The following is a 19,596-nucleotide window of genomic DNA, read 5'->3' as shown; positions in this document are numbered from 1 at the left end:
TTCCCAGGGAAGATCCTGAGCCTTGAATTGAACAGTAAGACTTTCTGACCTGGCTCAAATGTTCTGGTGGTTATCCTTTTATCATGCCACACCTTTGTCTTCTCTTTATAGAGCTTGGCATTTTCATATGCTGAGTTTCTGAATTCATCAAGCTCATTGAGTTGGAGGAGCCTCTTCTCTCTTGTAGCCTTGGCATCAAAGTTCAGGAACTTTGTTGCTAGTATGCTCTGTGCTCCAACTCTACTGGCAAGTGACAGGCCTTACCATAGACCAGCTGATATGGGGACATGCCAATAGGAGTCTTAAAAGCCGTCCAGTATGCCCAAAGAGTATCATCAAACTTCCTAGCCAGTCCTTCCTTGAAGTAAATGGTCTTTTCCAGAATTCTCTTGAGTTCTCTATTAGAGACCTCAACCTGTCCACTTGTTTGAGGATGGTAGGGGGGTGGCTACCTTATGACGGATTCTATATCTCTGAAGAAGATAGTCCAACTATTTGTTGCAGAGGTGGCTACCCCCATCACTGATTAGTGTCCTTGGGACACAAAATCAGCTAAAGATATATCTCTGAAAAAAGTTCAGCATCACCTTGGCATCATTAATGCGCAAAGCCACTGCTTTCATCTACCTGAACACATAATCAACTGCCACTACAATGTAGTTGTTTGGGTGTGAGGGAGAAAAAGGTCTCATGAAGTCAATACCCTACACATCAAATAACTCAATCTCTAATATTCCCTGCTATGGCATCTCATTGTTGTTGGGAAGATTTCCAGTTCTCTGGCACTTGTCACAGCTCTTCACAAAATCCCGAGCATCTCTAAAGAGAATTGGCCATAAAAATCACTCTGGAGGACCTTAGTTGTTGTCCTCTTACCACAAAAGTGGCCACCGTACTCGAAACCATGAGAATGCCAAAGAATCTACTGTGCCTTCTCATCTGGAACACATTGACGGATGATACTATCAGAGCACCTCTTAAAAAGATAGGGCTCCTCCTATAAGAAATACTTGGCATCACTGACCAGCTTCTTCACCTGCTGTTTAGTATATTCTTTTGGGATGAACCTCATAGCCTTGTAGTTTTCAATGTCTGTAAACCACAGGGTTCTATGGATTGCAAAACATTGCTCATTAGAAAAGGTCTCATTCACAGGAGTGGGTTGTTACACAAAAACTTCAGTCTCAATCCTCGAGAGGTGGTCAACCACTTGATTTTCTGACCCTTTCCTATCTCTAATCTCAATATCAAACTCCTGAATAAGGAGCACCCACCTGATCAACTTTGGCTTAGCATCCTATTTGGTTAGAATGTACTTAAGAGCAGCATGATCAGTATAAACAATTACCTTAGAACAATCAAATATGACTTAAACTTATCAAAAGCATAAACTACAGCAAATAGTTATTTTTCTGTAGTTGTATAATTCTTTTGTGCATCATTTAACACACGTCTAGCATAGTAAATGATGTGCATAAGAATGTCTTGTCTCTGTCCTAAGACAGCTCCTATAGCATAGTCACTAGCATCACACATCAATTCAAACAGTAAATTCCAGTTAGGTGGAGCTATGATAGGTGCAGAGACAAGCTTGGCTCTCAGAGTTTCAAAACCACGCAAACAATCATCATTAAAGCAAAAAGGAATATCTGTAACCAAGAGGTTGCTCAGAGGTTTAGCAATTTTTAAAAAAATTCTTTATAAACCTTCTATAAAAACCTGCATATACTAAGAAACTCCAGATTGCCTTTACATTAGTGAGTGGTGGTAATTTTTCAATTATTTCTACCTTAGCTTTATCAATCTCTATTCATTTAATTGAAATCTGGTGCCCCAAAACTATACCTTCAATTACCATAAAATGGCATTTTTCCCAATTCAAAACAAGGTTTGTTTTTTAGCACTGCTTCAAGACTAAGGAAAGATGTCTCAGGAAAGAATAAAAAAAATTACCAAATACAGAAAAATCATCCATAAATACCTCAATAAACTTTTTAACCATGTTAGAAAATATGAAAAGCATGCACCTCCGAAAAGTTGCTGGGGCATTACACAGTCTAAACGGCATCCTCCGGTAAGCAAATACGCCAAAAGGACAAGTGAATGTCGTCTTTTTCTGGTCTTGAGGGTCCACTGCAATCTGATTGTAGCCAGAATAATCATCTAGAAAATAGTAAAATGCATGTCCAGCTAACCTCTTAAGCATCTGATCAATGAAAGGTAAGGAGAAGTGGTCCTTCCTAGTTTCAGTGTCGAGCCTCGTGTAGTCAATGCACATACGCCACCTTGTGATGGTCCGTGTAGGAATCAGCTTATTCTTCTCATTCTTGACCAATGTCACACCTCCCTTCTTGGGAACAACTTGTACGGGACTCACCCATGGACTATCAGATTTTGGGTAAATTATCTCGACTTCCCAAAGCTTCATAACCTCTTTCTGAACCACCTCTTTCATAGTTGGATTTAGCCACCTTTGTAGTTGCACTACTGGTTTAGCATCATTCTCAAGTAAGATTTTGTGCATACACATAGCCAGACTTATCCTTTTCAAGTCACCAATGGTCCATCCAAGAGCTGTTTTATGGCTTTTGAGCACTTGTACTAATGCCTCATCTTCCTCTTGGCTCAGAGAGGAGCTAATGATCACTGGATAAGAATCCTGTTCGCTTAGAAAAGCATACTTCAGAGAGGGAGGAAAGGGCTTCACTCAAGCTTGGGTGGCCCTTCCTCCTTAGTAGGCGTGTTTGGTTTCCCTTTTTGTGGTGGTGAATCATCAATCTCTAGCAAATCATCCTCTGAAGGGGATTATAAAACACTATCAAGCTCTTCTGTTTCAAAGGCCTTTTGAATCAATGGCTCAATAAAATGAACTCTCATACATTCCTCAGAATCACTGGGATGTCGCAAGGCCTCAAGCACATTAAGAACAACCTCTTCATCATTGACCTTCAGAGTCAACTCACCATTTTACACATCAATAAGAGCTCTCCCTGTAGCTAAAAAAGGCCTTCCTAAAATGATGGAAGCATTTACATCCTCTTTCATATCCAGTATTACAAAATCAGTAGAAAAAATAAAGGGTCCTACTTTCACTAGTACCATAGGCCATTGGCTTCATCCAGTCATTTTTTAAGATCCTTCAAAATTATTTTATTGGCCGCCTCTACTTGGTCGTTGGTTTGTGGGTGCTCTACCAAGCTGAACTTCTATGAGATACCTAGTACCTCAAGGAACTCTCTAAAGTGTTTGTCCATGAATTAGGTCCCATTATCGAAGATCATGATCTTAGGGATTCCAAACCTGGTTATGACTTATCTTCATAAGAACTTTCGGCACTGGGTGGTCGTGATAGTGGCCAGTGCCTCAGCTTCGATCCATTTGGTGTAATAGTCGATGTCGACTATAAGGTATCGAAGTTGTCTGGGAGCCGTGGGGAAGGAACCTATGAAGTTGATCCCCCAGGTTCCGAAAGGATGATTCATCGTTATCATGCTCGGCTAATAGGGGGTCGCTTGGTGGAGATCGGCATGAACCTAGCACTGCTTGCAATTTTTAACTAGTTGAAAGGCATATCTGATGATGGTGGGCCAGAAGCATGATATATGGGCATTGTGCCGATTCAAAATTTTTCAATAGAAAATAAGCATTTCGTTGCAAGTATAGTCCAAACCGACAATTAACTCCCACAATCAAAGTTTAAAATATAAAGATTTGTCACAATCCAAAATAAATATAAACCGGGAGTTTTAAATCCCGGGTCGTCTCCCTCGGACTATGCAAATTGGGTGTACACACTCTTGGTTGTGAAAATACGGGAGTTTCAAGCATGAGACAAAAAACTAAAGAATAAAAGAACTAGCAATGGATAAAAAAGAAATTAATGCAAATTAAAAGAAAGCAAGATCAAAACTAGTAAAAATGAGATAGAGGCATAAGAGCCTTGACTTGGGAATGAGAATTAAGGAATTCTATCATCGTCATAACTACAACTATGGGAATTATGTTAATCTCACATCGTCAACCCCTAACATCGAGGAGTAAGTCAAGTAAGCATAATTGACCTTAATCCACAAGTCCTAGCTAAATTACTAATTAACTTAGTAAAAAGCTAGCGTTCATGGAAACAAGAGCCAACTAACAACCCAAGAATTACCACTAAATATCGAACATTATGACTATAGTTTCCTAATTACTCATTTCCCAGGCCAAGGTGTGAAAATTTACTCAAAATCCATAATTGACATTTTTACAAACACCTTGTGGGTATAAAAATAAAACATAGTAAATTGTACAGGAAAATGAAAGCTATAACCAAACTATGCATAATACCAACAATAGAAACTCAATTAAACATATATAAATCATAAAACATCAAATTCATCAACCAAAAATTCAAGGAATAAAAATTGCATATATTAACAAAGTAACTTGAACAAGAAGAAAATGTAGCAAGAGTAGTGTAATTAAAGAGGAAATTAAAGAGTACTTACAATGAGATAAGCAAAATCCAAGATCAAAACTGAAATTATAAATTTCTACTATGGAACCTAAATAAACCCAAAGAGAGAATTAAAAGAACACTACTTCTAATAATGTGTGTTGTAATGTATTCTAAAGGTGAGCTCTATAGTCCTAAGTGTATGTAATAATCCCCTTTGATATATCACTCCAAGTAGCTTCAAAAACTCCAAAAAAAAAAAGGGCCAAGGGGCCCCAAAATCACGAGCCACGTGCTTCATTAATGAGGTCATCTGTGCATACGCACACTTGAGTGTGTGTTTTTTCCTTTGTTTTCTTCATGAAATCTCCCATTTTTGCATGCTTCCTTCCACTTTTGCCTAGTCATTCTTGCCTATTGGACCTGGAATCACTCACAAAATATATCACGGCATCGAATGAAATAAAAGCGGAATTAAAATGATCAATTTAAGCACACAAACACATGTTTTACATTTAGGTTCAAATTAGAAAGAAATCACAAAAGTATGCTATTTTAGTGAATAAGTGTGAGTTTATGTGATGAAATTCGTCCAATCCAAGCAAAAAATTATCATCAAATATGAACTCATCAAAGCACCCAGCCCAGATGAACTTTTGGGCTAGGGTTTTGCCCCACAATGTGATGCCCACAACAACCTTTGTGAATTTCACGAAGTACGTAGTCTGTTTCTCCGGGTTCAATGCACTTGAGGAGGGATTGGGATAATCCTTGTTTATACAACCGTCCCGCAATCATGGTGTACTTCACGACTTCCTTCTTTATACGTTTGGCCTCCATTGAGTCCTCAGGCAGGCTCCCATTGGCGAGGTACCTGAGGATCAGGAAGGTCTAGGAGTGCTGATTGGATACGGTCAAGTTTGTTGAGGTTGCGATCATGACGGATGGTGTTTTGATGACCTCTTTGATTAGTGACCGGTTTCCCGTGGTTGATTTGGTGTTGGCTCGCTTCGAACCTGACAGCTAGTTCCTTGACTTTGGACATGTATTATTGTAGTAGAGGCTCCCGTGTTTGGTAGTCCTCGTTTAACTGAAAGCTGACCACCTGGGAGTCGTTGTAGACCTCTGGCACCCTTGCCCAAACTTCCTTAGCGAGCATTACCCTGGCTATAAGGGACTCGTATTCTGCCTGATTGTTGGAAATCGGGAATTCGTATCGAACTAACAGTTCTATGGCAATCCCGTTCTCATTTTCTAGAATGATCCCTGCTCCGTGGTTTCATTTCCTAGGATCATTTCGGCTATGAAGTCTGTCATGGCTTGGGTTTTGATTGCATTTCAGGATTCAAACCAAATTTCATACTAGGATAGCTGTATCGACCATGCGAGCATCCGCCCTGCCAGGTCTGGCTTCTGCAGTACCTGTCTGATAGCCTGGTCTATCCGGACCGTGATAGGGTGGCTCTAGAAGTATTGCCAAAGGCGTCTAGATGTTGTGAGTAGCGTGTAGGTGAGTTTCTCAAGCCAGGAGTAGCGTGTCTCAGCGTTCTGGAGAACTTTACTTATGAAGTATATTGGACTCTTCATTTTTTGCTCATTTTCCTGGATTATCGTCGCCGCTAGCGCTTTTTCCGTTATGGATAAGTAGAGGTATAGTATCTCTCCCGTTTTGATTTTTGAGAGTATGGAGGTTCCACTAGCACTCTTTTGAAGTGTTGGAAGGCTTTTTTGCATTCAGGTTCCCATTTGAAGCTTATCCCCTTTTTCATGATCCTGAAGAAGGGATGACCTCTTGGGCCGAGGCTTCGAGGAAACGTGAGAGGGTGACAAGTCTCCAGTCAGCCTTTGGACATCTTTGAGGTGTACGGGACAGTTCATCTCGAAGATGACCCTGCACTTTTTCGGGTTTGCCTCTACTACTCATTGTGTGATCATGAAGCCCAGGAACTTTCCGACCTCCATCTCAAAAGCGCACTTCGTCGAATTAAGGTGCATTCGGTGCTTCCTTAGAGTGTCCAGTATGAGCTTGAGGTCGTCAATAAGCTCCTCGTCCATTTGTGTCTTGGCTAGCATGTCATCAATATAGACCTCTAGTTTGGTCCCCAAGAGGTCTTTAAAGATCTTTATGACAAGCCTTTGGTAGGTGGTCCTAACTTTCTTTAACCCAAAGGGCATGGCTGTGTAGCAGTACATGCCTTCGGGGGTCACAAACGCAGTCTTCTCCTCATCTGGTCGGTGCATGGGTATCTGGTTGTACTCAGAGTAGGCGTCCATGAAACTGAGGTACTGGTGTCCCGAGGTGATGTCTACCAATCGGTCGATGTTTGGTAGGAGAAAGGCGTCCTTTGGATGAACTTTGTTCAAGTTTGTGTAATCGATGAACATTTACCATTTACCATTTGCCTTTTTGACTAAGACAATGTTGGCCAGCTAGATTGTGTAGGGTAGTTTCCGGATGAAGCTTGCTTCAAGTAAACTTTTGACTTGCTTCCTGACTTCTGTTGCTCGATCAACGAACATCTTCGTTCTCCTTTGTGTTACTGGCTTGGCTTTGGGGTGCATGGCTAACCTGTAGGACATTAGGTCCGGATCTATTCCTGACATATCAGTTGGAGTGAATGCGAATAGATCCTTGTTTTGTTTCAGGAGTTCCATGAGTTTGCTTTTCAGGACGAAGGGTAGATTCTTGTTGATGAATGTGAACTCATCTTTGGTTTGTCCTATCTATAGATTTTCCACGTCTTCTTCTGGTTCCAGTCTGGGTTGATTGTCTTAACGTGCATCTAGGTCGGCAAGAAAGATTCCTGCTTCGTCTGGGGAAAGCTTCTGAAGGGCCAGGCTGGCGTTGTCGCATTCTACCATAATTTTTTATTCATCGTGTATCGTTCCGATGGTTCCGTTGTCAGTCTCATGATGAGGAACTTGGTGAATATAGTGGCGGAGAGGTTGTTGATGGTTTTTCTCCCTAGGATAATGTTGTATGCCGTGGAACTTTTTAGGACCACTAACTCAAAGAGTATGGTCTTCTTTTGGCTTCCGGTTCCAATGGTAACCGGTAGCACTATGGAACCGTCCAGTTTGAAAAAGTTACCTTCGAGTCTGATTACTCCATTGGAGTGACTTTGTAGATTTTCGTTTCGGAGTCCTAGCTTGCCAAAGGCTCCTCGAAAAGGACATTGAAGTCAGTTCCGATGTCTACGAGTATCCGCTTTACCAGACCAGTTCTGAACCTAGCTGATCTGACGAAAGGGGCATCTTCCGTTGAAGTGTCATTTTGGCAGTCATTGGGGGAGAATGTTATCGCTGTCGGAAGTGGAGAGGTTATTTTTTCGTCTTTTACGGCCAACAACCGTAGGTCCTTTTTTAGCACTGATTTTGATTTTTTCGGTACTTCTTTATCGATCATAAAGTTCACTATGATTGTTGGGTCGGTTTCTGGGCTCTCCTACTGTGCCTGCCTTACCATCCTGGGATTGTTTCCTTCCCGTTCTAGCGATCTCTCCCTTTCGACTTTCCTGGGTTCTCGAATGATTTGACAAACTCTAGGAGCTTGCCGTCTCGAATGGCTTGTTCGAGAGCGCCTTTTAGGTCGAAGCAGTCTTGAGTCTTGTGTTTGTATCATTTGTGATAGTCATAGTTCACGCTTTTGTTATCATCTGTCTGTTCTTTCAATTATCGGGCCTTCGGGAGAATGCCTCAATCTGCTATCTAGTGATAGATCTCTGTGAATGGGACCGATAGAGGGTGTAGTTCGTAAACTGTCCCATCATGGAGAGTCAATTTGAGGCGGTGGTTTGAAGTACTCTTTCAAGTTGTCTTTGGATGGTGGTTTGAAGTGCTCCTAAAAACAATTTTATTAAACATTTGTCTTTAAATTTATTATATAAATAATGAATTTTATCCATGATTTATATTTGACCATAAATTATAACCAAAATCAATATTTTTATTTGAAACATAATTTATATTTAAGTGTAGGCCATAAGTAAATCGTGAATTTATTTAATGAATTAGTTCAGGTTTTTAAAAATTTGTAAATTATGTGTAAAGACCATGATTTACTATTTTACTAAGAATAGTCATTAAACCAATATAAAACTAAAACCTGAAAAAATCTAGGATTTAGACATTTAGTGTTAGCCTCAACTAGTTCCTATATGCATATGATGAAAAACTTGTTTTAAATCATTGCTACAACGCACAATTTAGTGGGAGAACAATGTTGATCTTTAATTTCAATATATTATATATTTGAGAAGGAAGGAATAAGTGTTTTAGATTCATATAACATTGGAATAATTATTATTGAAAAGTATGATATTATTATTCTTGTCTTGTTAATTTTGAGATAATTTGCAGCTATAAATAATACTTTTCAAAACTTTTGTTTAAAATAAATCAATTTTAAAAAAAAATTTAGAATAATTATTATTTTTTTTAAAATTAAATTTATTAATAAATAATAATTACAAATGTTATCATATTAAAAACAGAGATATTAACATAAACTAGCATAATTAACAGCTCACTAGAGTGCATATTAAATAAATTGGTTTTATTAGTTTAATATATTATATACTCTATTATATATTTTATACGAATAGTTAATTTTTTTCACATATATTATTAGTTGATTAGTATTATATCGATAATATTATATGATTAAATTATTTTAACAATAAAATTTAATTAAATTGATCCAATAATTTATTAGATAATCAAAAATAAAATATTAAAAAATAACTTATTCTAAGTTGGTGACTTGGTACATTAATGACGACTCGGTGATATATAATAAAAAATATTAGGTGTTTAAGTATTTTGTGCAATTAAGTTTAACTAAGTTATTGAAAAATAAAAACTTATTTGCATGTTATTTTATTTTTCTTTAATGATCACTATTTTTTCTTCTTTTTATGTTCCTTCTTAATTTTTTTAATGTTGTCGTTATCACTGCTGCTACTGTCGGCGTCATTATCGCTACTGCTGCTTCTTCTTGATATTATTGTTGTTATTATTGTTTAATTTTTTCTTCTTTTTTTATTTTTCCCATTCTCTTTTATTATCATTATCATAGTCTTCATCTTTTTCTTTTCTTATAAATATTAATTTTGATGCACAATACATAAATTTTAGTGCGCAACACACAAATTTTAGCATATAATACAAAGTTTTTAAAGATCACATGTCTAAAATATTGATACCTAACCAATGAAATACAACATATAAATTTTGGTATAGCACACTAAAATCTTGTTGCATAACATATAATTTTTAATGTGTAACATAGAAATTTTTAGAAAATATCTAAATTATTGACTCACCCAATTAACAAAATATATTTGTAGCAAAAATTTATACTATATGCAATAAAATGTGTGTTATATGTAAAAATTTATTTATTATATCAATAAGTTTATGTTATATACAAAATTTTGTATTATGTTTCAAAAATTTATATACTATATTAACAAATTTTTGTACTCTCTAATAAAAATTTATGTATTACAAAATACAAAAAAAATTAAAAATAATAATATATACGTATTTTTTTAATTAAATTTTACACTAATTTAATTAGACTTAATTACAAACAAAATTTGTACACGTAACACCATGTAATATCTGCTAAACTCCTCTTAGTCTCTTACATAGGCTAGGTATTAGTATAAATATAAATAAATTAATACTGCAATGATGACTAATAATGGTTCTGTCTGTGGATGGTCAAAAACCGAGAACAAAGCATTAAAATAACAAAAATCTAAAAACAAACATGATAATTGAATAATGAATATTGAATTTTCAATGATAATGAAATGCGACTGCCAACTCTTCTAACACTTTAACCGATGGTCTCAGGTCAGACTCACACTCACTCGGTCGATTTCTCGTGTTCTCGTTCTCTCTCTCTCTCTCTCTCTCTGCGCCAAACAAGAAATAACCATAATGGCCAAGAAACCGCCACTCGTGCCCACGCATCTCCTCATCGGCCTCATCATCGCCGCCGTAGCTGTGGAGGGAGGTGGCTCCGGCGAAGGGGAGCTTGACTACAAGAAGCTATCGGGCATTATAATCCCAGGCTTCGCGTCCACTCAGCTTCGTGCGTGGTCCATCCTCGACTGCCCTTTCTCTCCCCTCGATTTCAACCCTCTCGATTTGGTCTGGCTCGACACCACCAAAGTACTCTCTCTCTCTCTCTCTCTCGTTTACGTTGCATTTTAATAATAACGATACTTAATGTATATTGTGTGTGTTTAATTTCATCGATGGTTGATTTTTCTTGTGAGGTTGAGCAGGACGTGCATGAAAGAATAATATGGACGTAATTCGAACAATTTCAGCATTCCATTTCCGTTGTTTCGAAGGAGTCATTTATTTATATATATGCAGATTCAGATAATGAGCGAGTATCGCTTGATAGTTAATTAGTAAGAGCATGTTAGTAGTAGGTTTCTTGCTTAAGCTGCCTCGGAATGCTTTTGAATTTAATTTTCATTTTCTTTCTTAAAATTAAAATAAGCTAGTTTAATAAACTTGCATAGACACTTAGACTAGTGTATATATATGAGCAGATTTTGATCAATTCATTTGTTTTATAGCTTCTTTCTGCTGTCAATTGCTGGCTTAAGTGCATGTTGCTTGATCCATACAATCAGACTGATCACCCTGATTGCAAGTCCCGCCCTGATAGTGGTCTTTCTGGTATTACAGAACTTGATCCAGGTTATATTACAGGTGGGTTTTCTTGTTTGTCCCCCTCTGTGTAGGGCGAATCATGATTTCATAACTTGTTTGCTGTGGATTTTGTGTTCTGTAGTTTGATCATGAACCCCTTTATTTATTTTTTTCTTGGTAGGGCCTCTTTCTTCGGTGTGGAAAGAGTGGATCAAGTGGTGTATTGAGTTTGGAATAGAAGCTAATGCAATAATGGCTGTTCCTTATGATTGGAGATTGTCACCATCAATGCTTGAAGAGCGAGACCTTTACTTTCATAAACTCAAGTATGCCTACATCTCTGAATCTCAATTACATGTCTTGCTTGCTATAGTTTTGGCAAAAAATTTTAGGAGCCAGTGCTGCTGATTTCTAACTGCTGGTAAAGGGCCATTTGGTTTCCAATGTTTAGAGGTTTTCTTAATGTGTACATAATAATCGTGTATATGATGTAGTTCTATGTTTGCATCTGTTCAAACATCATAGGCAAATATGATATATGTTCTGTCTTCCATCAGTCTGATTGATGTTTAGAAGTTCTAGAGACAATGGGTTCTTTTCAAGTTTTCAAATGATTAACGATGGAAGAAACTGGAACTCTGGAAGATAGAAGTTATGATTGTAAAATTTTGTTATAGCCCTTATAATCTTTAAGTAACAGAATTCATGTGGTGAAATCGCAAAGAAAATTTTTTAAAATAAAAGCAGAGCGACACTGCTCACTGCTCACTGCTGAACAGTTCTCTACAATTTCCTTCCCCTTTCCGAGCAAGTGTTTTTATCCTCACTTCATTAATCCACGTCTGTTCAAATTCTAGGACTCTACCTCTTTTATTTCTAGTGCATGACTGGCACAATAATTTGGTTACACAATCTGTATTGAAAACTAGAATCTTGTGTAGTATAAGACTAGCAGAACGACAAATATACTCACTTGAAGAGAGCGCTAGAATGATACGTATGCTAATACTGATTAGTAGCGAGTGGATAGGTTCTCACAGTATATGTGTACCAGAATGTTATTCTACTATTCCAGAGCTGAGTTAGAATCCTCCGCTCCCCATCCCCTCTCTTCAAAAGGCAGATGATTACATGAAATTGATTTGTTGTATTTACATTTTGTAATTCTCTTTGCAGATTGACATTTGAAACTGCATATAAACTTCGTGGTGGCCCCTCATTGGTTTTTGCCCATTCATTGGGTAATCATGTCTTTCGTTATTTCTTGGAGTGGTTAAAACTAGAAATTGCACCAAAGCACTATATCCAATGGCTAGATCAACATATCCATGCCTATTTTGCTGTTGGTATGGTTGGCTTATGTTAATTTGTTATAATCCATAAAAAAGCTGATGTAGACTCTAATGGCTGATAATAACAATAACTTAATATACCCAATTTTGATCTTTGATTGGGTATCAGGAGCTCCCCTTCTTGGTGCAACTGAAACTGTTGAAGCAACACTTTCAGGATTCACATTTGGTCTTCCTATTTCAGAGGTTTGCTTTTAATTTTTATAGTTTCTCTTTTCATTTTTTATATGTTTATTAATTAATATAGGCATGAACTGTTTAACCTTGTAGGTTTCTATAACCCCTTTCTTAGGTTTTTAGTTCTACTTGATCAGGATCTCATATATTTATCTGACATGACACAGTTATTCTACTACATAACTTTCTGATGCCCTCTTCTTGGGCAGAGCCTGGGAATCCTTCCTTAAGCTCAAGAATAATCAGAGAAAACATAAATTATACATTTTAATGTTCTTATTATTAAATTATTGGTATAAGCTTGCATGGGATATGGTGAACATGTGCAAATATACAACAGTATAGCAACTAAACAGTAGTTGATAACAGAATATGCACCAGAGAGTGGTATATGTTATACATTGTAGAGGTCTCAAGCCCACGAGATTTCTGAAGAATAGTGCTATTTCTTATGTTTTGTGCTTCAAATGTCTGCTTTCGGCATGCAGTTAATTAAGTTCCATGATATTTTTGGGCTACTTCGTTTTCGGGAATCCCATACTTGCTTGATTCAAATCCAAAATCTTTTTCATCCGTGGAATGCAGATAGAATCATTTAGATGACATGGTACTTTATATAATTGATTATTGAGCTTAGGCATGCTGGAAAATATGTGACTGACCATAGCTGGATAATCAACAAATAATCTCAGCTTTAGATTTTAGTTGTGCATTCTTCAAGTTGCATCTTGTTATGTTATAGAAACCCCAAGGCCTACATTACAAATGGATATGTGAGGAGGAATTTGGATGGGCCTGAAACAGCAGGGACTTGAGGCAAGGGGAGTTAGTTATTCTGAAGTAGCATCAGATAGAAGAGGAAGTGTGAGAACATTTGGTCTGGTTTTATTGGACGCTGCTTTATACCTGTAGAGGGGAAGGAACTGTAATTGAAGGGTCCCTGAACCACCCAGGAGAGTTTCCATACCTTTTTCTTCTATTTTTTTCCATTTCATATTGTAATTCACACCAATTTCCAGTTGCTGGAGATGAATCCCTCATTGGAATCTCAGTTTCCATTAATACATCCAGAGATTTAATATTTTTAATCTTTAACTGATGCTAGTTCTTACACACTGCTGTCATCTTTAAAATATAGTTGATGATTAACTACCAGTCCCAGCAGATAGACATGTTAACTGATGGATGTTTTGGACATATATTCTGTGCTACTATTTCTTATGCAGTTATATTCTTGTCTTAATTCATGCTTATCATAATTTCTTTAAGGTATCAGGGAACAGCTCGATTGATGTTCAACTCCTTTTCTTCGTCATTGTGGATGATGCCCTTTTCCAAGTACTGTAGATCAAATAGTAATTATTGGAAGCATTTTTCTGGGGCAAGGCATGTAGGTAACCACACGTATCACTGTGAAGATAAGGAATTTCAGTCAAACTTCTCTGGATGGCCAACAAATTTAATCAACATTGAAATTCCTTCAACTCGTGGTAAAATCTGATGATTATTTTGTATGTAATTGTGGGGAGTCTTGTTATGGGGGTTGTGGTCCTCAACCGTGTTTTGTTTCTACTGCTCACAGGATTTGATGCATACCCTTCAATCACAGAAATACCTCAGTCTAATTTGTCTAGCATGGAGTGTGGAATACCTACACAATTATCTTTTTCAGCTCGCGAAATGTCAGATGGAACCTTTTTCAAGGCAATTGAAGATTACGATCCAGACAGCAAGAGGCTGTTGTACCAGTTAGAAAAGTATGTGATATCTCTAATCAGAAGAATATATTTTGCATCAAATAATTGACTGTTTTACAAAGATGCCAAAAGATTAAGGCATCTGAAGCTTCATTTTTTTTTTTTATATTTACAAAATTTTAGATACAAGGTAGTGCATAGAATGGCCATCCATTTACCAAGATAGTTACATCTGGTTTATTTATATAAAGATTACTATAAACATCAAAAAGATTCGACAACAAAGAATAATCTAACAAAGTATGTTTTTAGAATACTTTACTTCTAAGGAAGAGAAATATGCCACTATATTATAGCTCTACCATCAAACTGGCTAATGTTTGAACACTTCGATGTTTCAGATCATATATCAATGATCCTGTTCTTAATCCTCTGACACCTTGGGACCGGCCACCAATAAAAAATGTCTTCTGCATTTATGGCACTGATTCAAAGACTAAGGTACAATTTACTTCTACAACTGAGCACACTTTGGTTTATAATATCTAAATAATTGAAAATATGCTAAGGAATTCCATTGAAGTGAGTGACTATTAGTTTGGTTAAGTTGTTCAATAGGTCTAAAATCTTGAAAACTTTTGCACTGGGTTTTTTTAATTCTTGTGTCCCCATCATGTTGTTGGGTTGTGAACTCTGCCAAGTTCATTTATAGTTTGCCTTTGGGCTGAATTGGTTGAACTGCATATGTAAACAGTAAGTTTTATTCAGTTTTGACAGCTGTAGATTGCCTTAATCCTTTAGTTCTATGGTATATCTCACATTATTCTCACACATTTGTGGAGTCACAACTTACAAGTACTATATGAATTGATGAATGCCAATTTCATCATTGTACACTCTCTGTCATGTTTATTAATTATTACCAATCCATAAGCTTATCGCTTTCCTCTAGTATGGTTAATTGTGTTAAGCAGAGGCCACATATAAGAATATACAATAAAGAAGCATTTTGCATGACTGGGAAATGAAAAGATAATCCTGCTCTCATGCCTAAAATGAAAAGATAGTCAAATATTTTATATTCTTAGAGAATATTAAATGGCTACTCCTTTGTGTTAGACAATTCAATAGTGTTTAACATTCTAGAGAGATTGAGTTCAGCATGTAAGGTTACATATTCTGGTCCTTGCTTCCTTTAAGATCATTTTCGGTAATTTCCATTGGTATTGGGGTAAGACTGATTTACTGGTAACTTAATAATGTGCCGATAACTTTTCCAAAATGAGCACGCAGTCATTACAGCTAAAATATTTGTATATTTTATTTAGCTACGTAAATAATGTCATAATCTAGTATATTAAATATTTTTCCTGATTTGCCAACATTTGATGATTTACCCGTATCCCTGGATCTTGATTTATAAATACAGTAAATCTTTGTGGATTCTGTTGATCGCTGATAGTGCCATTGCAAATGATAAATTTTACCTCAATTATTGAAAACAGGTTGGTTACTACTTTGCACCTAGTGGCAAGCCTTACCCTGATAACTGGATAATTACGGATATCATTTATGAGTTTGAAGGTTCTCTATACTCAAGGTACCCCTTCTTTTTGTTGGTTTGAAAGTTTTTTTAGTAGAACCAAAATTCTACGGTTCTCTATACTCAGGGTCATGAATCTGCAAATTTGTCATCGTCAACTCCTACAAGAGATTGACTGCACTTTGTTAACTTTTGGTGGTCATCCTTTATTTTGGGAGGGAGGGGGTAGGGGGATGGTTTGTTAAATCAAATTTGTGGTTTTATCTTTCATTTTGATATTTTTGTGGTAAAGCAACACATATATGGTGGTCAAACAGATGTTACTATTACAGTCTGTCCTTTGTATGCTGTTCTGGTATCCTATTTGAACATATTAAAAACTTGTCTCAACTGTCAGGTCAGGGAATCTGATTGAAGGGAATCCTGGAGCCACAAGTGGAGATGAGACGGTTAGCTTAGATTAAGTTTCCTTTTATGTGGTTGTGTTTATGAAGGAAGGCATAACATGTTGGCTGTTCTAGTTTACTGCTTGTGCTGTTAATGGATTTGCGAGGACAGCACCTACATACAACAATTAGATTACAATATATTCAACCCGTTACAGGTACCATACAACTCCCTTGCATGGTGCAAGAGCTGGCTTGGACCAAAGGTGAACATAACAAGAGCGCCTCAGGTATGCCAGTCTAAAAAGCATTTGGTTGCCCTTTTCATCTGGAATTAACTATGATTATAGGGTTTTCATTCAGAATTATGCTGTGTGGTTAAGTTGCATATAGTAGCAAACATGTGTTATTAATTGTTAATTTGCTGGGACCTACAGTGTTACAATAGTGTGGCATCCCCTTGTTTGTTTAGTTTACTGGGAGTGTGATCATGGATAATAAGCCCAGATGATGTGTTTGATGTAAATGAGTTACATAGTTTTGGAAAACAAGCTGCAATTGACATTACATTATGTCTATTCAGAATTGATGTGGTTTCTTTTGTGTCTTTTTAACTGTATGTGTAAAAGTTCTAGGGTCCAGAAGCTTTAGAACCATATTTGCTAATTTCTTCACTCTGATATGGCAATTTGACATAGTTATCTGTTTTGTTGTCTCTGTTCTAAATTATCTTGTTCAGTTAGTTTCCGATTTATCAATTTCCTGAAACCAACATCTCAGAGTGGCAGCTACTAAATGAATTCACATTTTGATTTTTAGAAAGCTTTATCTTCTCAACTTTAACATTTCTTGTTAAGATGTATTTACCTGTCATATTGTCATTTGATTACATGTTAACATTGTATTGAATGACGACCATTTTATCTATCTATTCTTATTTTCAGTCTGAGCATGATGGTACTGATGTACAAATTGAGTTGAATGTAGAACATCACCATGATGAAGATGTTGTTGCAAACATGACAAGATCACCAAAGGTTAAGTACATAACATATTATGAAGATTCTGAGAGTCTTCCAGGAAAGAGGACAGCAGTTTGGGAGCTTGATAAAGGTAAGAGTCTGCCCTCTGAGTTGTCATGGACTAACTGATGCTTTTTTTTGAGGCTTACAAAAACTGAGTTATTTACCTGCATTCGTTACTTTTTTCATCAGTTCCGTAAAAGCTGCCGTTCATCATTGACTACTAGTTTTTATGGATGAGCAAGAATTATTGGTCCATTCTTAGTCTAGGCAAAGTCCATCTTGCTGTGATAGAAGGAAGCATTTGCTTTTAGAGAGTGGAACTGAGACTGGGGGACTGGGACTCAGTACTGTGGTTGGTGACCAGAGACTAGAACTAAAATTTCAGTCTCGGGACACAATGTACCTCCAGAAAGTGGGGACACAGGGGACTGAAATTTTTGAGGACGGAGACTGAAACTTTATAATATTTCTTCTCAAAAATATCCTCATTTAACTTTTCAAATTCCAAATCTACTATTCAATCTCCATATTTATCTTAAACAAACATAATACTGAGACATAACTCAGTCGGTACATTTTATACCAAACACAATACAGAGACTTAATTTAGTTTCAGTCTCTCAGTCTCTATCTCCCAGTTTCAGTCTCTCAGTGTCAGTTTCCCTTCCAAACACAGCCGAAAGGAACAAAAACAAATAAGTTTTAGCTAATGTGACAAAGACATCAATTGTAGTTCCAAAAACTCCATATGCTTCGGTTATTTCAAAAACCAAAATGAATAGGTATGGAATAGAGAGATTTGAACTGCCAGGCCATTGTCTGCATGTCCTTTACAAAGGTAGTTTATGACAGGGATACATAAAAGTAAATTGACAAAATCTTTGTGTAGCAAATCACAGGAACATTGTGAGATCACCGGTGCTAATGCGAGAGTTATGGCTTGAGATGTGGCATGATGTCCATCCTGATGCAAAATCAAAATTTGTCACAAAAGGTATTTCATGCTATATTTGTAAACAATTTTAGAAGGTTCAGACAAGAATCTCCGCTTACTTTGTGCCATTACAGCTAAGCGAGGACCCTTGAGGGATGATGACTGTTATTGGGATTATGGCAAAGCTCGCTGTGCCTGGGCAGAATATTGTGAATATAGGTCATTTTTAACTTTTTCCCTTCCATTTAAGGTTTGATTTACCTTTCAGGAAGATTATGAGTGGAAATCTTGGCAAAACATATTTCCAATTTTGGGGAGTTAACCAAATAATAAGGCTAATTATTTCTTGCAGAATGATTAATGGTTAGCTAAGCTGAATTAGATCATAAAATGCAATATTTGTTAATTGGGAATATTTTTTATAAGCTTCATTTAATGGAATTCCCCCACTAAAATTTAGTTAACTTGCTTTTGGTTTTATTCTTTTAACCTGTCAGATGTATAATAATGCAGGTATGTCTTTGGTGATGTTCACCTGGGACAAAGCTGTAGGTTGAAATCTACTTCAACTAACCAGTTGTTGAATTATTTGTAAATAAGAAGGTATCTTGTATTCCTCATGAATATTCTCTTTTCTATGGCTTGAATGTACACTGCTACATGATTTTGAACTAGACTGAACACCACCACAGCCCCATGATTTTTGTCTCTTTGTCTGTTAAAAGATTCTGTTGTTACCTTAGGTACTGGTGGGGCTAACCCCAGGCAAGTCATCCACCGCACAACATGCTACACATGAATATTAGAACAGATCCTCCATAACTGATTTTTGGCCTTGTTTTCCTGCGGCTTGTAGCGCCACTGAATGCCAGCAAATTCTTTTTTCCCGTGTGTGGAACTTTTGACCCATTCCTCAGCTCATCTTTCATCCACATTCACCATTTTCACAGTATATTTTGGCTCAGATTACAGAGATTTGTAATGTTGTAGTCTAGTATATGTAGCTGCGGGAACCTCTTCAGTGGCATGTTAATGGCGGCATCTACCATCTAATATGTGTACCTTCAAATGCTTAACAAAACAATGTTTAGGTCATGGTCTTGTATTTGTTAAGATACACGATTTATTCTGTTAATGATTAAAGTTAGGAGCAATTTTTTACTGCTGGTTACTTGAGTGAGCATTTCCCATTTTGCTTACTGAGAAATATCAGGTCATAATTTTGGTGGATCTGTACATTAAAACTGGTCATACAGTTTGACATCATAAACATATGAAACTTAGGTTATGTGCAAGATATATAATTTGAGGAGTGTTAACCATGACTTAAATTGTTTAGTTTGATGTTAGTTTAATTTGTGAACAA

At 36.7% G+C, this 19,596-nt stretch overlaps 1 protein-coding gene across 2 annotated transcripts; it reads left to right on the top strand.

Annotated features, from left to right (window-relative positions):
* The first annotated feature begins 10,176 nt into the window (after positions 1-10,176).
* Positions 10,177-19,401, top strand: PSAT1 (phospholipid sterol acyl transferase 1). Of its 2 annotated transcripts, none has more exons than XM_088489922.1 (16): positions 10,177-10,621; positions 11,041-11,176; positions 11,298-11,442; positions 12,293-12,462; positions 12,578-12,654; positions 13,922-14,135; positions 14,228-14,402; positions 14,744-14,843; positions 15,848-15,942; positions 16,283-16,334; positions 16,490-16,561; positions 17,216-17,384; positions 18,186-18,290; positions 18,365-18,449; positions 18,744-18,833; positions 18,974-19,401. In XM_088489922.1, the coding sequence occupies exons 1-15, from the start codon at positions 10,388-10,390 to the stop codon at positions 18,823-18,825; spliced, it is 1,911 nt and encodes a 636-aa protein (XP_088346048.1). In that variant the 5' UTR covers positions 10,177-10,387; the 3' UTR covers positions 18,826-18,833; positions 18,974-19,401. The 2 variants fall into 2 exon arrangements, 1 of the variants encoding a protein (XP_088346048.1); XR_015885838.1 differs by having other exon boundaries at positions 10,224-10,621; positions 18,196-18,290.
* The last annotated feature ends 195 nt before the right edge of the window (positions 19,402-19,596 follow it).

Source organism: Arachis ipaensis, chromosome B6, assembly GCF_059453495.1.
Source record: "Arachis ipaensis isolate K30076 ecotype BB chromosome B6, ASM5945349v1, whole genome shotgun sequence".
NCBI lineage: Eukaryota > Viridiplantae > Streptophyta > Magnoliopsida > Fabales > Fabaceae > Arachis > Arachis ipaensis.
The sequence above is the reverse complement of the archived record's forward strand: the minus strand, read 5'-3'. Positions and strand labels throughout refer to the sequence as shown.

What these genes read in the sequence shown, in the direction of transcription:
- PSAT1 (XM_088489922.1), top strand. Translation starts at nt 10,388, where the DNA reads ATGGCCAAGAAACCGCCACTCGTGCCCACGCATCTCCTCATCGGCCTC. An exon ending in CTGTTGTACCAGTTAGAAAA is followed by an intron (nt 14,403 to 14,743) that starts GTATGTGATATC and finishes TCGATGTTTCAG; the next exon opens with ATCATATATCAATGATCCTG. An exon ending in GCACTGATTCAAAGACTAAG is followed by an intron (nt 14,844 to 15,847) that starts GTACAATTTACT and finishes TATTGAAAACAG; the next exon opens with GTTGGTTACTACTTTGCACC.